Genomic DNA, 19,188 nt, shown 5'->3' on the forward strand with positions numbered 1-19,188 from the left:
ACTGTGAAATTGATTTGTCATCAGGACGAGAGCCTGTGCTTGTCAGGTCTGTCAGTCTCAGTTTTCAGCTGAGTTATCTGATTCACTAGGGTTCTGTTCTCCCTGTTCTATTTAAGACCAATAAAGCTTAAAATCCATCCCATAGTTTTCCCAGGCTTTTAGTGGAACTGAAAAATGCAGAGGAGGGGGGTCTGAAGAACCATGCCTTCCCTGTTAGCTTGTATGTGCCTGCAAAAACAAAGGACAAAAAATACAACATCTACAATTCTTACATGGACTCTTATAATACTCCTATTCTACTGAAAGTTTTTGGACACAATGTCATTTCCCTTGTGGCCTCCAAAATTCAGGTGCTTTCACACTTGAGCATGGCTCTCTTGCCACATATAAAATCCTGTGTACCTGTACTCCTGCAGTTCTATATGCAGATATGCAAATAAAAGTTTGAACACATACCAGGGCTTGCTTGATTTACATGATTACATGCATTTCTAAAAATGCAGTCCAGAGTCACCAAAGTTAAGCTTTACAGTAACTGAACTGAAGACGGGCTGCTGCTGAGGGATGGCCTTCACTGTCCAGTGCAAATGGAAACCAGCAAAGCTTCCAAACCATTCCTGGCAAAAGGCGCCCTGTATATGCTTAGAAATTCCAGTAATGAGAAAATATGGAACAAGCAAAAAATAACAGTGAATTTCAGTTGCCATGCCCAAGGATGCACGCAAACCACAGGAACTCACAGACTGTCCTTGTGACCTAGGGGAAGAAACAGCAAATTCAGAGCTCTACTCTCAGATGCCAGGATGAGATGGCGGAGCTGGTTTATTTTCTGCAACATGATGAGTCCTTGCTGATGCTTTTGCAAAAGAAAGGGAAAACTCAGGAAACAGGAGTCACATTTGGATGCTGTGGCTCAGCTGCCACAGGCTCTCCCAGGCTGGCTACAAAGCTCTTTCTCCCCATTTTTCCCATGGAGGCAACACACAACATTGCAAGCACAGGAAGCAGGGAAGGAAACAATCCTCATGAGCCACCATGTCACCAGGGATGACAGCCTGCCCGTGGGAGTGCATGAGGCCATCACTCAGCACAAATGACAGCTATTCCCCTGGGGAGCCACACTTAGAGGTTTATGCTAGGTGACTATTAACTGCTATGTACCAGCCTCAAAATGTAGCTGGAGAACAGGTGCACATCTAAGGACACACCTGCATGCCCTGATCACTTGCTAGGACTGCTAATAAGCACTGCCTTAAATGAGCTGGCCACATAATGTATGTATGTATGTATGTAAAATATGTATGGAAAATGTACCTGGGGCAAGTGACATAGGTTTATGAAGACAGCTGCATTAGTGTGTGAGACAAAACCAGAAAACTACAGGAAGGGACAAATGCCTTTTGAAATTGCAATAATCACTTAGGAGAATGTCCTTTGCACTGAGAAAATCTCCCTGATCATGCTCTGACACAGAGTTCAGGTCCAGCTCAGCTCCATCTCTCTCACAGCAGACTGTGCACTGTGACACTTCAGATTTAGACCTCCTTCTCTTGCACAACACCAGTGCAGCACAAGTGCAACCACAGCACACAGTGCAAGCTGAGTGCTTTAAGGCGTCACTATTTTCATACCGTTCTTGTCGTGATCACTGAATTAGTGCTTGATTCGCTTATGATGAGGTGGTGTGCACTTCATAATGCTCATGTCATGCACTGTCACGTCATGCACTGTCAAAACACATCAACAGAGCCCTCATGCTAAATGCCAGCTTGCCTGTGACAGGAGCCCACGCAGAAGGAATTTACAGACACAGGCTCTCTTCCATAAGCAACAGCTATTTTTGTAACAGTCCATGTAATCCATCCACAGCTAACACAAGTGTCTTTCCAACCATTAGGAACTCCCTTTTATAAATGGGGATACGGAGGAGCTGGCCACATATTGAGAAATCTATTTTGTTTCATTTTAAATCAACGTACCAGACTTATCACCATGTATACAGAAGATAAAAACTACATTGATGATTAAACACATAGTAAGATTTAATGTTAAGCACTATGCTAATGTTAGTAGAATGCATTTTTAAGCACATTTAAGGCATTTAAAGGCATTTCTCTACAGCTGCATTCAGCAACAAACCACTGGAAGCACAAGACATGCTATGCACTACCACACTTCCATGCTTACACACAGGGACATTAACACAAGCCATGCAGGACAATACCTTCAACTTTGACAAGTGTCCCAGTTCCTTAGCAGCACTGAAAATCAACTGTGTGCCCTATGGTTGCAAAAGTTAGAAAAGAAAGGAGGGGGGGGGAAAAAAGATTACAAACAAGCTTCACATATTTGCCCTTTAAGCAAGTCAAGTTAGTTCACAGCAACTTTACATAACCACCCCAAGGCCAGGTGGAACAACTTGACTCCTTGCCAATTTATTACCTAGTACAAACCTGGCATTTCTGTGGATACCACAACAAGAGCTATTTCAGAGCACAATGTCTTGCTAACCAGCTCACTTTTGCTTACAGCAGCCACTCACTTATACAGGATGAATCTTCAAATGGATTGCACAGGGTTGGGGTGAAGGCCATCTCCAAACACTCCATTAGATTTCACATCTAAATCCACATGAAGACTGCAAAGACTGGCCACAGCAAAAGAGCACACAACCCGAAGATGATGAGAATCCATCTATAGAGGTAAGGCCCAGTCATCACAGTTGGGCCAAGGACAGATCAGATCATAAACAAAACTAGACCTCAGCTGTTTAGGGGTGAGAGATTGCCAAAGTTTAGTGAACACTACAGAATCACCTTCAAATGTCCTAGAGCTTGGCCAATGGCTCTTATCCAATGAAGAAACATAAAGGGAAGATGAACCCCAGTGACAGGAAATCTTGCTTCAAGGCACTTAGCACTCTCACTGTAAAAAATGTTTTCCTTTTATCTAACCTAAATCTACCCTCTTCTGGTTTAAAAAAAATACATACCTACGTACCAACTGGTTATTTAGGCATTTGGAAAATAAATGTTAGCACATAAAATATGTTTCCACTAGGTCAGATTGCTCAGAGCCCCATCTAACTTGGCCTTGAATGTTTCTAGGGATGGAGCATCTTGTATGAGAACTACTGGTTGGAAGAACTAAAGGTCTCCAGTAAATTCCATTCTCCTTCCCTCTCCATTACTATCCTTTCTTATCTTAACAGTCTTTAACCCTCTCACTTAACCACAACCTTGACCATGCCCACCCCAAAATACCTCAAACTGTAATGATGCAAGATGTAAACCCAGAATTATTATACTGCCCCTGCCTGTGTCCCTCAGGTTTCATTTGCTGCCTTCCCTGGTATTTGTTCACTGCCCTTTAAGTCAGTACTCTGTGGAATAAGAACTATAGCACACAGGGATTTGCAGAGAAGACCCTGGGAACTAGCTACTACTGCAAAGATCACTGCTGATTTATTTTTTTAAAAGGATTACAATAAACATCAGCCCCTCTAAAATTTCCCCTCAGCAAGAAGTCTCTATATCTTTGCCTAGGGTAGCAGAAGAAAAACAGGCAGCTAAGAGATATAACACTGGAAAATTTGAGACTTGCTCTAGGGCAACTTGACACCCTCTGCCCATTAAAACAACAGCCCAGACAGAATTTTTAAGATGAAGAGGCCTTTTCTTTCATTTTTCCAGCTTTGGAAATCTCTTCAAGCTGAAAGACTCTACAACTGAAACCATGGATCACCTCTTGATTTGCTCTACTTGTAACCACCAGCTAACCGTCACTGTTTCTCAGCCTTTTATGTTTGTTGAATACAAACTGACACAGAATGAACATTATTGATTTTGTAGCTAAACAGAAACCCTTGATAAATTATTAAATTCACAAACTTTTGGCAGGGGTGGAAGGGAAAGTGCAGGAAAGCACAATGAATTGACAAATGGAAGTTCCTGAAATGAGACTGAGAGCTTGTTTGCTGTCAGTGTCCAATGGGTAGTGTTGAAGAGTACAGCTCTCTAATCTGAAAGAGCACACATTTCCACCAAGCAGGGTTGAACATGACCGCACACCAGCAGCAACAGAGAGATTTCAGGTGTGAAATAACAGACCAGAACACAGGGTTTTACCAGCCTCTGCTACCAAACAGATGTGCCTGCTGTTCTGTACAATTTGCCATGAAATTCTTTTGACTTACAGGTCTTAAAATTTGAAGTTTTTGAGTCCATTGACCAAGCAGGAAACAAAAACCAAAACATTTTTATATCTGGAATTTTGAAAAAGGGAATAGTCTCAAAACACAGTAACATCAACCTTTCTTAATTCAGTATTTTCAGCAGTCACTGGACACTTTTTTTAATATACATTTGAACAACAACATTGACCAGCCCAGGCACATAGTCTTGCTGCCTCATGCTTCTAAGGAGGGCAGGTCAGTAATGCTGAGCAACAGCCACTGAGTGGATATGCTTCATGGAACAAAGCTCAGATAACTCCCAGTTCTTGCACGCTAAGAAAATCCTCGTCAATCAGTGACAATCTCTGCCAACTCATCTGCAAGGAGAAATTATTTTGCTGTTACACTAAGTTTGTCATCAGTGCTGGTAGCATCTAATGAAAATTTGTACAGCTCCTTCCTCTGCCAAATGGCATTCTTGTAAATAAGATGCCATACTCCTCAGGAAAGTTATTTATGCATAGAAAACATACCAGAAAGCTCTACAGACTGCACTTTTTCCAGTTGTGCCAGAGAGTGAGAACAACTGAACTTAAATTATCAGGTAGCTTTGAGAACAGAATTGATTAAAATGTCAAGGATAGAATATGAGGACAAATTAAATCCTCATCATGAATCATGCCCAGCCCTGCAGCAAACACAGCTGGAAAGGGGATGGACCTTTATGCTGATTTTCTGGCTCTTCTGTAATGTTAGTTGTACTTTCCTAAACACTTCAGAAACAAGAAACACACCTATAGACCACAACAGAGATTTTAAATTCCTTGTTAATGATCTGATGCTTTTTTGTCCCTTCAGTGAAAGCATGTAGAGAAGGATCATCAGCTGAGTCAAGTCTAATTGCTGGAAGCCAACAGAAGTGAAGATTTATACTCCAAGTGACTCAAACCCTTAAAACTTAACTGTCCTACTGCTCAGCTGACAAAGTTAGGAAACAAAAGCCTACTGCAAGTTTTTTTGATTCCAATCCTTTTTTGGAAACCATATTGTTTGTGATGCTTATTTTTCTGAGACATAACAGTGAAAGGAAGTTTAATCTCATTTATTTCCCATATTTTTTTAATTCCTATGTTCAACAAAAATGAGATCTGATAGTTTAACAGCATTTAAGTTCATTTTAAAAACTCTACTGTATCTGGCAATTTTTGTTAGCACATATTAAGATAAAACTATTTTTAGTTGTTGTGGTGTATTGAACTACAAAAATTGACAAAATAAGCTTAAAAGTGGGGATGAAAAGACAAAAATAATTATCTGTCAGTACAGAGAACTGGGGACATATGCAGTTCATCATAACTTTATTAAAGGCTAAGAAAGCTTTTTCTCTTCATCACAGGGGCAGCCTTGAACTCTTCTGCTCCAAGCTAGCACAAGGGAGAGGATTCATGTAAACTAACAGAAGTTAAGAAAGGTTTCAGAAAACCTTTTAAAGCCACACTCTCCTCCACCACAGAGTAACTCTGGAACAGCTCAGGCAGATGAGCCTGAAAAAACAGCCTAAAAGTCAAATGCAAATTCTGTCCTCAGCTTAAAGAAAATTTAGTTCTTATCCTGGACCATGGTCTCACTTAGTCTAGTTTCTACCTGTCACTAGTCTGAAAAGCAGAAAAAAGCGCAGCAGGAGCAAGCACAAACAGAGCCTCATGTGAATGGCTACAGTGTACTGTGTGAAATAAATAAAGGAGAGGCTCCCGAGGAATCACCTGGGTGTAAACTAAGCACTTCTTCTCTCACCTGACTAGTCACTGGCGGCATGGTACAGTTTCATTCTAAGCAGTTGAAAAATAAATGTATAACTAATCTGTTACTATCACTGAGCGCTGTGCACTGAACCCCAAAATATGGATTCCCAGAGTGTATATCCACTCAACCAAGACAGAAGGTGTTTAATTACACGCTGGATCTTAAAATTAGTGAGGTGTGAATTACTTGGTGAGTTACTGGAGATCATATTGCTGCTAATCTCACAAGCCACAGGCAGAGAGTACTCAGAGAAGTTGAAGTCACCCATCTGAAAGTCATGAAGAAGCCTCAGATGAGGTGGTCAGAGTGGGAGGTTTTTTCAGGTAAAATTGCCCTGTCTCCATTGGATCCCTCACAGTGCTCACACTTTCTCACCTGAGTCCCATACAGCAGAAACTTCCAGAAGCTAATTTAAGTGAAATTCTTAATCTGGAGAGAGGTATTTAAGCAGGGTCATGCAAATGACAGATGAGGCAAACAGCAGGGTGACAGGAACCTTCTACCTGAATATGCTTTCTATGACCTACACCAAAAAGACTTCCTCAACTCCATCAGTTTTGCAGAAAGAAGAGAAAATATTCCATAAAAGAGATTCTTTTCTACCATGAATATGTCCTACTTCTTAAGGGCTGCACATGAGTTTTAGGATGAAAATCCCTGTCAGTGGTCCTTCAAACACAGAGAGGGCACCACTAGGGCTTTCAGATGCTGAGGGCTGGGAGGAAAGTGTGTTACAGTAGCCTGAGGCTATTTGTGTCTGATGGGCTTTCAGAAGACAAAAAAAAGAAAGAAAAAGAAAAAGAAAAAGAAAAAGAAAAAGAAAAAGAAAAAGAAAAAGAAAAAGAAAAAGAAAAAGAAAAAGAAAAAGAAAAAGAAAAAGAAAAAGAAAAAGAAAAAGAAAAAGAAAAAGAAAAAGAAAAAGAAAAAGAAAAAGAAAAAGAAAAAGAAAAAGAAAAAGAAAAAGAAAAAGAAAAAGAAAAAGAAAAAGAAAAAAAAAAGGCAAAGGGAAAAAAATAAAAGCAAACCAAATTAGATAAGAGCAGCTTGTCACAGAAGTAGAATAGCAAAGAGAAAGTACTGCTTTGGCCCATGCTGGCAGCCCCAAATTTTGCCTTGCCTTGCCCTGCTAGCCCCCACTGCTAGGAATGATGAAAATCTGGTGGTGACAGAATAAATTGCTATGCCCCAGAGAACAGTGGAAGCAGCTCGTCATCCTTGCAGCTCACCTGACCTCATCACCAGTTTCCTGCTCAAGGACTGCAGACAAGGCCATTTTAATCATTGCATTGTTCAAAACTGTCCTTCTGGAAGAGCAACTCGTTTCTGCTTTAGACTAGTTCAGCTTCCTTGCTACCATACAACTAATTAGACACCAAAAAATCCAGCTATGAGCATTTGCATTATGTCAGACAAATTTGCTTCTCAATTTGAAACTGAAATGATGGCAACATGAAACTATGAGAAAATCTTTAAGTGGCTTATAGCAACATCCTGCAGGTTGGAAGAATTGGCTGATGAGAGTTATTGCCTCCTTCATGATACAAATACTGAATCACTCTCCTACTCTGCCTTTGAAATTCAAAACTAGAAAGTATAAAGCTCAAGCAGCTCCTCCCTAGTTCTCTCTAAGCCCTTGATCTCACTGATTCCATTCCAAATGGGTCATGTTAATGCTGCTCCTACACGATTTTAGCACCTATCCCCAAAGACTCCTTTTTAAAAGCAATGCAATTAAGACAAAGAAATTTCATCTTCCTAAATTCATTTTCTTTTTCTTCTTTACAAATCATAAAGGCAAATAGAAATTATCACTCCAAAACTGAGCTCAGAGAAAGCAGTCTTTAGCAAATTACACCTCACGCTAATTTCATGGTTGTAGGTATGACAGCGCACTTCATCCCAACAGTTTTATTTAAAATCATCATGATCAGGGCCAGAGACAAGGGCCTTCCCTCTCAGAGTAAGAAACACTTACAGCATGAGGCAGGTTTGCATCATTTCCCTGGACAATGAAACCCAAGAAACCCAGTCCAAATATGTGAGGGAACTGCTGGATAGTGAAAAACACTCTTGTTCTACCCACTATTGGGAAAAAAGTAAGGCTGAAGAAATGAGTTATGGACTGCAAGTTCACTTTAACAGCAAGATGAAAAGAAGTTCTGGATCATCTGTAAATAATGAGGTTACAGCCCAAACTTCACACTGCCTCCAACTGAGTGTCATCCCCCAGAGCAGCTGGGCATGCATGACTGACATTTAATCAGTTTCTCTGGTTTCTCACAAATGGGGAAGAGTTAATCTTCCATTGTTAAAAGCATCACTACATTCACAACACACATCCATCCAGCATGTCCACACAGCTGAACAATTATACAAAAGACTGCCTTTGAAGAAAAACTATCTGGACTCACTTCCAACTCCCCAGCATCACAGAGAGAGAAATCCTGCCAGCCAATGCTGGTTTTAAAGCCTTCTGCACAGGCTAAAATGGGGGATGGGTGACTAAAAATCAAGCTCAAATCAACCACATCTATATAGAGAGACACTCTGGCTAATAGATGACACGGCAAAAGTAGCTACAAGTCATGACCTAAGGCCATGAAGCCTAACTGTTCCATAATTCCCACACACACAGACATCTCTCCTTAGAGGATTGCACTAATCAGTGCAAACTGATACACTGGACAGAAACTCCTTTTGGATCATGGATTTTGAATTGTGTTTTTTCTCCTAGAGCATACTCTATACCTTGCAACCCTACCATAAATAGAGATGTTTTCTTTCTTTACCAAGTTACAGACATATTTTTCCATCCTCAGGCAAGCTACATGCAGACAAATATACCTGGATGGATGACTCACTAGGTCAGGGGTATGAGTTACACAGGCAATGGCAACACTTTCTGGTATGAGTCAGGAAGGATAAAATACTTTACCGTATGGTCTGTAAGAGGAGGCAGCACAATCAGCTTCTCCATGGTGTTCATTACCACCCTCCAGAGCTCTTTCAGCACCCGTTTCAACACTGTCTTTTCACACACAGTCGCAAACAGTGTCAGGCTGCAGGGAGAGAGCAAGAACTAAGTTCAAAGAGCATAATATGCAATGAAAAAGGAGCTGCATATGGAAGATTCAGTGCCCTATCCAAAGCAGCTTTTCATAACAATTGTTTAAGGGTGAAAATCTTTGCTTTTCGAAATCACAGCCTGTTGTCACCCTTGGAGCTCTAGCAGTAAAAACAATGGCCAAAACGGATGATTGACATTTCTGATGTCAATAATTTCTGTTTATTGACCTGGGGATTGAAGGTGTCACTTGGTGATAGGTGGATTGGAATAATATATATAATCCAAATAAGAGCAGGTACCATTGAAAAGGATTCCTTTAAGAAGATGTATTTGGTTTACAGAGTATATAAAAAAAAATATTAATATAGAATAGCTCTTAAGCTTCAAGGGATTACTATACTGATTTTTGATGAATACTTAATACTTCCCAGAGTGTTCTGCAGAAATTCCTGCACAGCTCCTGAAAGCTGCTGAAGTACCTAAATCTTTCACCTCTAAAACCACCCCAAAATATTTATCAGACAACTCCATATTTTGTTGTGATTGCATTCACCAATCACCTGCCATGTGTTTATCTGTTCTAACACAAGAAGCTTGATTTCCCTAGGTTTTCTTTATTTGTAATTGTACAGGTTATAAAAAAAGGGCAAGAAGTGCTAGAATCTTCTTTGAAACATTGGGTGAACTTCAGCATTCACTGTGAGAGCTACAGAACAGGAACTGTGGCCAGTAGCACTCAGACAGCTGATTCTTTATTGTGTAACATCTCCCAACTTCCCTTCCTCTCACAACTGGTTAAACAGTAAATGAACAAAACCAAACAAGGACGGAACTGACATGGGTGGGATGCAGGAGGCATTAAAAAAATACACTCCTTCTGTAAAGGAGGGAAGAAAATAATTAAAGCGTGGATTATCATAATCAAAGTTACTTGCTCCACAGCTGGATGGCAAGCCTGTAGCATACCACACTCCCAGTGGTACAAAGGAATATGGCTTTGCCGGACTCATGAAGGCATGCATGGAAAATGATCAAATGCGAAGGCTCCTAGATGTAATGACTGCTGCAGAGAGTCACTTAGTACATGGTGACCCAAAAGAAAGATGGGATAATCAACACTAAGAGCAACCAAACCCCCTATATTTTAACTTGTAAAGCTTCCCATCTCTTGCAGCATTTATTATGAAAATTGCTGGCAATCTCTTACTAAATGAAGAACTGATGTGCATCAGCATTAAGTTTAACTTGCAAAAAGATTAAAAACTATTTCTCTTTGCAGTTCAAGACTTGGCTTGAACATTTAACTGTCCTTGTCCAGCTGAAAAATGCTGCATGGTATTAATGCAACAGTTAATTAAAGCAATGGATCAATCATGTGCATGTCCCATGGCTCAGATGCTTATTTGCTAGTCAGAACAGCAGCACATAGGACTAGAACGCACCTACGACATGACTGTGATACTATGTACAGTATGTATCAATATGTACATAAGCACTGTTTGCAATATGCTTGCTAATTGGCTACAGTGAATCTCTACCAGAAAAAAACCTGCAGCTAGAAAATTTAGAATTTCAGTCTTTTTCACTACTTGATCAGCAGTGTGTTTTGCAGATTGCTGTAACTGCCAGAGGCAGGAAGAACTGAGAGTGTGCTTTGGCACTGAATGAAGGCTGAAGAGCCCATCCATGGCTTGTGAGAGGCAGATATTGGAAGAAAAACTATTAATTCTTCTTGAAAATTTGGAGACTGGAAATCTCAGTAACAATCCAAGAACATGGAGCTATTTTCCCCTCTGCGTCATTCTTGCTTCAATCCAATGAACTGTATGTGTAACATGTATCTGAACACTCCCTTACTTTCCATCCAGGAAGTCCATCAGTGGCCGCAGGACATTATCTGCATCTTGTGCAACTGTGTTTCTGGCATTAGCAGCAGAATTTGCTGTCCCTTTCACTTGACAGAGGATATCAGACATTTGCTTGACACATTCATCAATCCGAGTCTGAAAGCTGCACAGATAGGAAGGAGAGAAGTAAAAACAGTACTATCAGTACTGAAATAGCAGAAATACAACATAAAAAATTTCAAGTTCCATCAGTTTCACTTTTCATTCCTGAGACTTGCTGCTGTTTTCCTTACTGTATTTGTTACTAAGGGGGATACTCTCCAGTTCCTTATGCCCACCATCCACAAACAGCTGACCACCTCTGAACACGAAACACCAGCATATTTGAGAGGAGTTTGTTCATTCATATTGCAGCCAGAAATTATCCTTTCCTGACTTCAAGAAATACTGTTATTCTTAGCTCAAAGCACCCTGGTGAAACCTTTACTTTCTCCACCACAGAGACCGGGATATCACACGGAGCAATGACACAATGCATGCCCCGCTCTGAGCACCCAGGAGTCCATCAGCAGAAATCCAGTAATGCCCCATCATAGCTTAAGTCTTTAAAATAACAGAGACAGCCTGAAGGCAGACACCAGCTTAAACCAGTCCACCGCCATACAGTTCATGGCAAGTGTCAAACTGGGATGTGGGGCTCAGCTGTGCAAAGTGCAGTCTCCCTGTAACGAAGTGACACACAAGGCATTAAAGCACAATTACTTTTCCACCTCTTCCTGCTAGGAGGAAATTCAAAATTAAATAATGCAGTGATTAAAAATTATGAACAGATCAGCAGAGTTGACAACTAATCAATTCAGCAAATAAAGGAAAATGCTTTGACATTTAAAAGAACAGTTACTAACAACAGGCACTACAAATGACATTTAACTATCCATTAATGGCATAGAAATTTGAAACCAGAAGGAGAAGTCACTGTTAGGAGCTAGGGTAAAGATTTAAGAGGTGGTACAAAAGTTTTGAAGCCAGCTTTACAACTACATAAATGACCTGAACTTCTGTGTGCGAGCCACTGGGACACCTGTGGGTTGGGTGCGAGTGTTCCATAGCTCTCACCTTCCTTTTCCACCTGGTCACCTTTCCTGCTCTTCCACCTCTAGCCTCATGGTCCTTCTTGCTCAATTCTAGGCTGCCTCTTCCTGGACAGATTCCAGAAATGTCTCCCACCTGCCCTATTTCTAACAGAAATAGTCCTGCACCACTCAGTTGTGGCTGCAATGTCAGCTTAACCAGAGACCTAAGCCACATCAAATAAAAGAGCTTAAAAAAATTTCTGTGCCATCAACAATCTCTGTTCTGTCACAGGCCAGTCCCACCCTACAGCTCTCCCATCACTTCATCAATTGCAGGAACTTGCTTCAAGATGCTTTAAAACCCCCAGGTTAAGGATGGAAAATAACAATGCCTTCACAGATAAAAAGTAATATAACTCAAAATGGTTGCCAATTTTATGAAAAATGATATATCAGTTACTGTGGCAACAAGTTCACCTGAAAGTGAAGCTTGTGTAGATGTACAGCTTAACAGGAGCCCTTGGCAGCAGCAAGCTAAAAAAAACCTTCACCTATGCTGTCAGACAGGGCCTGCTGCTCCCTAATTCCTCCAGGAATTCCTTCCTTCACTCCTACAGCCTCCAAGAACAAAACAGCAGCTAGCCTTGCATGAAGGATAAACCCTTCCAAGACTTATCTTCTCTCAAAGTAGAAAATGCTTCTGTGTCCAGAAAAAATCCTCTCTCAGCACAAGGGTAGTGAGGCTCTCTGGACATGTGCTGCCTTCTCATCAGATACTATTAATTTCACACAGATGAAGAAGAGTTAGATCTGCAGTGTCAGGTGTGCACAGAGGTGAAAAAGTAACTGTTTACTGCACAGAATATTGTGGATATCTGCCTTATCTTCTAAGTTTGTATCCTTTAGGGGATCATGCTTATATAGTACACTGCAGCTCTGCTTTTCACTCCCTAAGACTGTTAAGGAATAAATGAAGCACCTGAGCCATCTGAATGTCTGGATCTCTGGCTGACTCATCTCTCTAAAACACCCCCCAGTATGTATGCTGATACTGGATAATATTTTTAAATCATATTATCATATGTCAAGATTGTCCCCTAATTATTTTGTAGCAATGACACCACGGAAACAATATTCAGGTAAAAAAAAAAAATCACCTCCCTAATCATTACTTCTCAGTCACTCTCTAATTATGAACTTTATTGATTCCATTCAGTTACAGTTTGAGTCTTTCCATTTCTTGCTGTAGCATCCATTACTGGCCATGGGAACCGCTCACTTATCTCCCTGCTTAGCTTTATGTGCTGAAATCCAAACAGTCTTTGACAAGTCCCACTATGATTTTTTGGCCATAAGAATTGCAAACCTGTTAGCCCTGGGAGGCCGAGTTGGAACAATTTTCTCTGCCTTGCCCATGTTCAAGCTACACTACAACTCATGCCTGCATTAATCCTGTTATAAAGCACAACATGAAATTAATAGAGTTTGTAATGAGAAGTGGTTGTTTTCAAAGATCAGTCAGGAGTTTTGTATTTTTAGATTTCACTTAATTGACAGGCTCGATAGTTCACTACAAAAGTCTTACAAAGTTGAGCACATTTTTATCCTCAGGTAGACGATAACATAATTTGCAATAAAACCTAATTGCCATCAATTACTGTGGCAATACTTAAAAGAGCTCCTTGAAACACTAGATAGCATTAGCAGCAGCTTTAGAACAAGTCAATCTCAAATTCTAAACCTGTTTCCTTCTTATTCCAGTATTCATTTAACAATCAGAAATCAGTCAGCTGTTTCATACATTTAGAGGAGAATGTTTAAACAAGAATGTTGCTTCATAAACGCTAAGCTGGAAACTGCTTTTTGGGCAGTAAAGGAGCATGCAATTCTGTTACTGACAAGCACTACTTACTGAAAAAAAATAAATCACTCCGTGTAATTCAAATACATTTCACAGTTGAGAGATCTCCATGTTACATTTCCAAGCAGAGAAGTACAGAAGAGAAAGACTTAAAAAATTTTTCTCACTTCTTTAGATGATCTTTGTATTTGAAAGGCCACAAATTTAGAACAAAAAGAAAAATGTAATGCAGTTCACCAGAGTTTCTTTTCTTTCAAACCTGACTAAATGAGATTAGACAAAAGGAAGAAATGCTTCAAGGACAAGAACCTTTTAGTACTGACCTGTTACCAAACACTGCACTGAGCTCATCCAAAACATTGTTCAGCTTCACCTGGAGCTCTTTGAGATGGTCACTTGCTTCTGCATCCAACTGTGGATGAAAAAAAGAGCATTTAGTTTGAACCCAGAGGGAAATCCACTGTCCTTTGCAGTGCTTCTCTTCACTGTTGAGGCTACACTTAATAAGCAGGCGAACTATCCCCACTGGACTCTGCCAGGTAGGATGCTCTCCTCCACTGCCTGCTGCTGCTGCTACAGAAGCTGTGAAGTCATCAGCAGGTATTTGCCTAAAGAGCAGCAAGTAATTTCCCCAGGCTCCTATACCCTTCAATATCCTTCCTGATGTTTGTAAAGTTGAGGAAGAAAGGGAACATGAACTCCCTGTGGCCAAGAGTGTATCTAAACTGAGAATCCATCAAGTACTGTGCTTTACCCTGAGGTCTCAGGTCATTTCACCCCTCTGAGTCTAGAAGGACACAGGGCTTTTCAGACTGGCTGTTACTACTTGTGCATTTCTCCATGCACGATCTTGAAAGAAGCTATTTCACCTTCCACTCTGCTGTCAAGTATTTCAACTGAAGATTGACTCAGTCACTGCTCTCAGAACGTTGGACCTGAGTTGTTTTGGAAATCTGGCCACAGTATCATGGCAGGAGCTGTTGTGCACTCTTGTTGATCATTTGTGGAAAATAAAATCTCAGCTACTGGTATCGAGCAAACTTAGCTCTGCTCTCACATGCAACCAGACAGCTTTTTGTATACAAGTGTTCAGAGGAAAACAAAAGCCAAGTTCCCCAAGCACTACATGAATGCTGCTGACACCTTGGAAAGTTTTCTACGGAAGTATTTTTCCTCCACTCTTATCAGCCTAAAGCCACCTGTTTTTAAATTGCACATGATTTACAGTGTCTTGTATTCCAGCTGCCATCACCCTCCCAGCTTCAAAAGAGCCACTTCTGAGCAACATAGCTGTGTGTACACATAGCAACACAGGATGAATGCTTTGGGATCATTTGCTCATAAAAAGTAACTTGTAAAACAGATTTGCCTGTATATGCAGGCAAGCAAGATGTTTGTAAAACAAAAAGCTTCCTCTAAGGCAGAGCATCTCTTTAGGAATGTAATGAACCATGTACCAGTACTGTGGTTAAAAATCAGTTTAGATTTTTTATGGTATATCCATCTATACAGGATTTGAACACAACAGGAGTTCCAACCTCTAAAATCAGTGCTGAAGCCCTTTTCATATTGCTTCAGCATCTGTGAGAGAAAGCCAAGCCTTAGGGGATTTGGAATCTGATCCACTCATTTTCCTGTTGTAAGCTGGCATGGAAAATTGACTCTATTACGCATTTGAACCTGTGCTAATGAAACTTCTGGATCAGAATTTTAAAAGTAATTAAAGTAAGAACCAACAACCAAGCAAATGATGATTACTTAGGCCTTGTAACTTTAGGCATTGCTGCCTCAGATTATTTTTCTCTTATTAAAGTAAATTTCTTTTCCTATTATCTTTGTAACACTTGTGCTCTGTGACGGCAGAAGGAAGCTAATGTCATGCCAATCAGCATTCATTCTAGCCAAGCTCGTAGGTAACAAAATAAAAACAGCATTTGGTAGTGATGGTTTCTCTTGCCCCTACATTAATCCTTCCCTCCTACTGCGTAAAGGCACAATGAGTCACAAGCTGCCTGATTTGCTCTCTAGTATTAATGGCACTGAATTGCCCCCTGATTTCAGCCATTTCTGCCAGGTTTGAGGTAGGACCAGTTCATGATTCATCAAAACATTTCAACTAACTGCTTTTTCAGTCAGGGAAAAAAACCAAACCAAAACAAAAAAACAAACCAAAACAACAAAACCCCCAAAAACAATAAAAATAAAAAACAAGCAAAAAACACCCCCCCAAATAAACAAAAAAGAAAAAAAGAAAAAAACAAAAAAACCCACCCAGAAGAATTTGGTACAAGACAATTATTCTTCACTATTTACTTCTACTTTATAATTTATCAGATGCACAGCCTAGAGGATGCCTGAGGTCAGGATCAAAAACTTGTTGCCCTGGTTCATAAACAGGCAATCAATGATTCATTTTACTGTGAGGTGGCCTGGAGGGCTCACTGGCTACCTTTAAGCTTTCCCTTACTGCAAACTGATTGTCCTCATAGCAGATGCGCTGTTGTCCCAGTATTGCAAGAAGAGACAGCTGACACAATGCTTTGCCAAGGGGACGAGCTCCATGATCTGTGGTAAGGAACTCTCACTCCTCCAGAACATCAGCTCACAGCTCTCTGGGTACAACTGGCAAGACAGCTGCCCAGATTTGACTTTGAGGTGCCCAGCCTCATCCTCAGGAAGCCAAACCCTGGTAGTAAGCATTCTGGTTCAGCATCCACAAAGTCCCCTGTCATGCTAGAAAAGCTGTTGTTTTCTGAGAACTGCTACTAGGGAACAAGGACTCCACATAACGCATTATTGATGGTTAGTGATTAGGCACTGGCCTGCTTTGGCTCCAAAACGAAGTTTGGGGAATTATCTGAGTGTGATATAAGTTCATTAGGAAGGTGCTGGTAGGTGTGTACTGCTGTTTCCTACACATTAATCTATCAGTTACAGACTACTGCAGCATATGGTATAAACTGCAAACTTGGCCAGTGTGGTGAAGCACTGATAAGAGTGCTCAAATGAACCCACAATGGTGTTGCTGTTGCTGCTCAGTCAATGAATTTTAAGCATATCAGCTATCACTGATAGCAAGAAATGCTACTTGGACTGCATGATAAATCTGGCTGGTACAGCAGAAAACAGGATTAGGCAGCTGGGTCACTGCCACATGTCACATCCACACCATTTCGCTCAGCCGGCTTATGATCTCCATTCTGTGGGTGTATGAGAGATAATTCAGAGGAAGAATGAAAAGTTCTCTGTGCAAAACATGGGACAGTACCCACAATGAGGTGGCTTCAGATCTCTGAGCAAATGTTTCAATTCCAGTGGAAATAATGGCTGGCACAGCCACAGTTTTGGGTATGAGGCTAGAAGTGTGATGCTGAAAACTGAGGTACAAAGATGGAAAAGCTAATCCTGTATTTAAATTTCAGGGAAGAACTCAAGTCTCTGTTAATTTTCTGAAAATATTTGAGACTTGGCTTCTGAGAGAATCTGTGCCTCAAAGTCTCATCTGAACCCATTTAGGGCTGGAACCTCAAGTCCTCTGCTACTCTGAATGGTGGCATTTATACTGAAGAGCTATCAACTTGAATTTAGGATCATCTTCTCCTCCTTTCCTCATGCATGAAACAAAACCCCTGAGCCTAACAATTTGCAGTGATGGGATTCCAAGTTTTCCATGAGACATAATTAGTTCTTCTTTGGTTTCTACACACACTCGTGAAGCGTGAGTGGCCAGAACTGGAAGGCTTCTCTGTAGGTGGTGTAGGTGGAGAGACATGACTCTTGCCTTCTAGAAAGCTGAAGATGTTAATCAATTCCCATCTATAAAAGGCAGAGTGAAATCATCAGGTCTGTTCTGGCATATTAGCAGCTAAGAATTATGCCCTGCTAACATATTTTAGATTTAGCAAGTTATGGTTCCAGTTTGAAGCTACTGATTTTTGATCTGCCTCCCTCCACCAGCCTGTGGGAGCTCAGCAGATCCAAACCTCCTTTAGGGATGTGCACTGAATTTTCAGGCATCTGCCCACTTTCCTATAGGATTCAAGAGTAAGAAACATGGAGCACCGAATTCAAACAATAGCTGCCAACTTCTCAAATATTAGGACAGCCTTAGCTATGGCATGTGGGATGCTAAAGAGGAGCAAACACTAGATACCACAAATCCTTCGAGAATATTCCTATTTAAGCCTTGGCTGTTTCTAAGCTGTCCTGCAATTTGTTATTCAGATGGTTAACATAGGATTTAAAATGTGGGCTAACCCTGGCTAAGCATTAAGAGAGAGTTTCCTGAAGCTTTAATTGTGAAGATTAGCTTGAAACCAAAGGCATGAAAATTGTATGATGACAATATGCTGCTACTCAGCAGCTAACTCCTTGGGTTCCCTAGGCAGTGCTTGTCTCTGATACACACCTCACATGCTTCCCTTGGGGTAAAAAGGTGTAGAAATGTTTTAAACCAGTCTTTCACACTACATCTAGACTCCAGCAGTGTGCAATGCAGTACAGCACCTTTTAATTTCACTGCCATGAGTTCTGTACTCAAGAAAACCTAAGCAAAATAATGGACTGCAGGCTGAAGTCTGCTGGAAAACCACAGAAGTGGTAGAAAATGCAAGTCACATTAGGTTTTATTAGGAAAAGCATGAATAATTAAATAAAGGTTTAGGCAGTAGTCTAAACACTAGAACTGACTGTGTGTAGCCCATTCCAGCAGAGAGCTAAATTATAATCTCTACTCTGCTGGTGTATTGGAGATGATTCAGAGGAATCAAAGGTTTCAAAAAGTATTAATGCATGCAGTTTTTATCCAGGACTAACCTCCCAGTTTTACTATTCATTACACTTTTAATGCTATCTCCCACTTCATAAACACTGCCTCTCCAAAACATGCTTTAGGGATGCCTGATAATGCTCCTGAGTCATGATGAAGTTGTTTTGATCCCATGAGATCAATACAATTCAGAAGGGAAATAAAAGTATTAATTATAATTCCTACAATTTATTTAAGGTACTTTTCTCTGTGTATGCATGTGTATTTACATATTTGTGTGTAATATATATATATATATTTGCCTTGACCCAAGGGAATCCCTCCAAACAGCTCCCTAAAGCTCTCTAGTCTGTTTCTGACTAGAAATGTTCACAGACCACATGATGTTGACACATTAAACCCAGAGATTCTGGGCAACTTTTGCCCTATTTGGAGTACTATAGTTCAGAAAAGAATAAGAAAAGTAAGGGGAAAAGGTACCATAACTCATTGAGGGCAGTGGCTGCATGAGAGAGTAAAGGAAGGCACTATATGCAGGAACCCAATCTCAATATATAATATTGGGCAAGCACTCCTGTTCCATACTATGCCACTA

The 19,188-nt window shown here is 40.6% G+C and overlaps 1 protein-coding gene across 1 annotated transcript in view; it reads right to left on the reverse strand.

Annotated features, from left to right (window-relative positions):
- UNC13B (unc-13 homolog B) overlaps window positions 1-19,188 on the reverse strand; it is a 207,796-nt gene that overhangs the window by 13,198 nt on the left and 175,410 nt on the right. Inside the window, exons 31-34 of the mRNA XM_058864730.1 lie at window positions 14,149-14,237; window positions 10,902-11,054; window positions 8,913-9,036; window positions 2,225-2,281 (exon numbers count right to left, since the gene is read on the reverse strand). Of these exons, the coding sequence (XP_058720713.1) occupies window positions 2,225-2,281; window positions 8,913-9,036; window positions 10,902-11,054; window positions 14,149-14,237 (423 nt within the window). The remainder of the gene's footprint in view (window positions 1-2,224; window positions 2,282-8,912; window positions 9,037-10,901; window positions 11,055-14,148; window positions 14,238-19,188) is intronic.

The sequence above is a fragment of the Poecile atricapillus genome, chromosome Z (assembly GCF_030490865.1).
Source record: "Poecile atricapillus isolate bPoeAtr1 chromosome Z, bPoeAtr1.hap1, whole genome shotgun sequence".
Lineage (NCBI taxonomy): Eukaryota > Metazoa > Chordata > Aves > Passeriformes > Paridae > Poecile > Poecile atricapillus.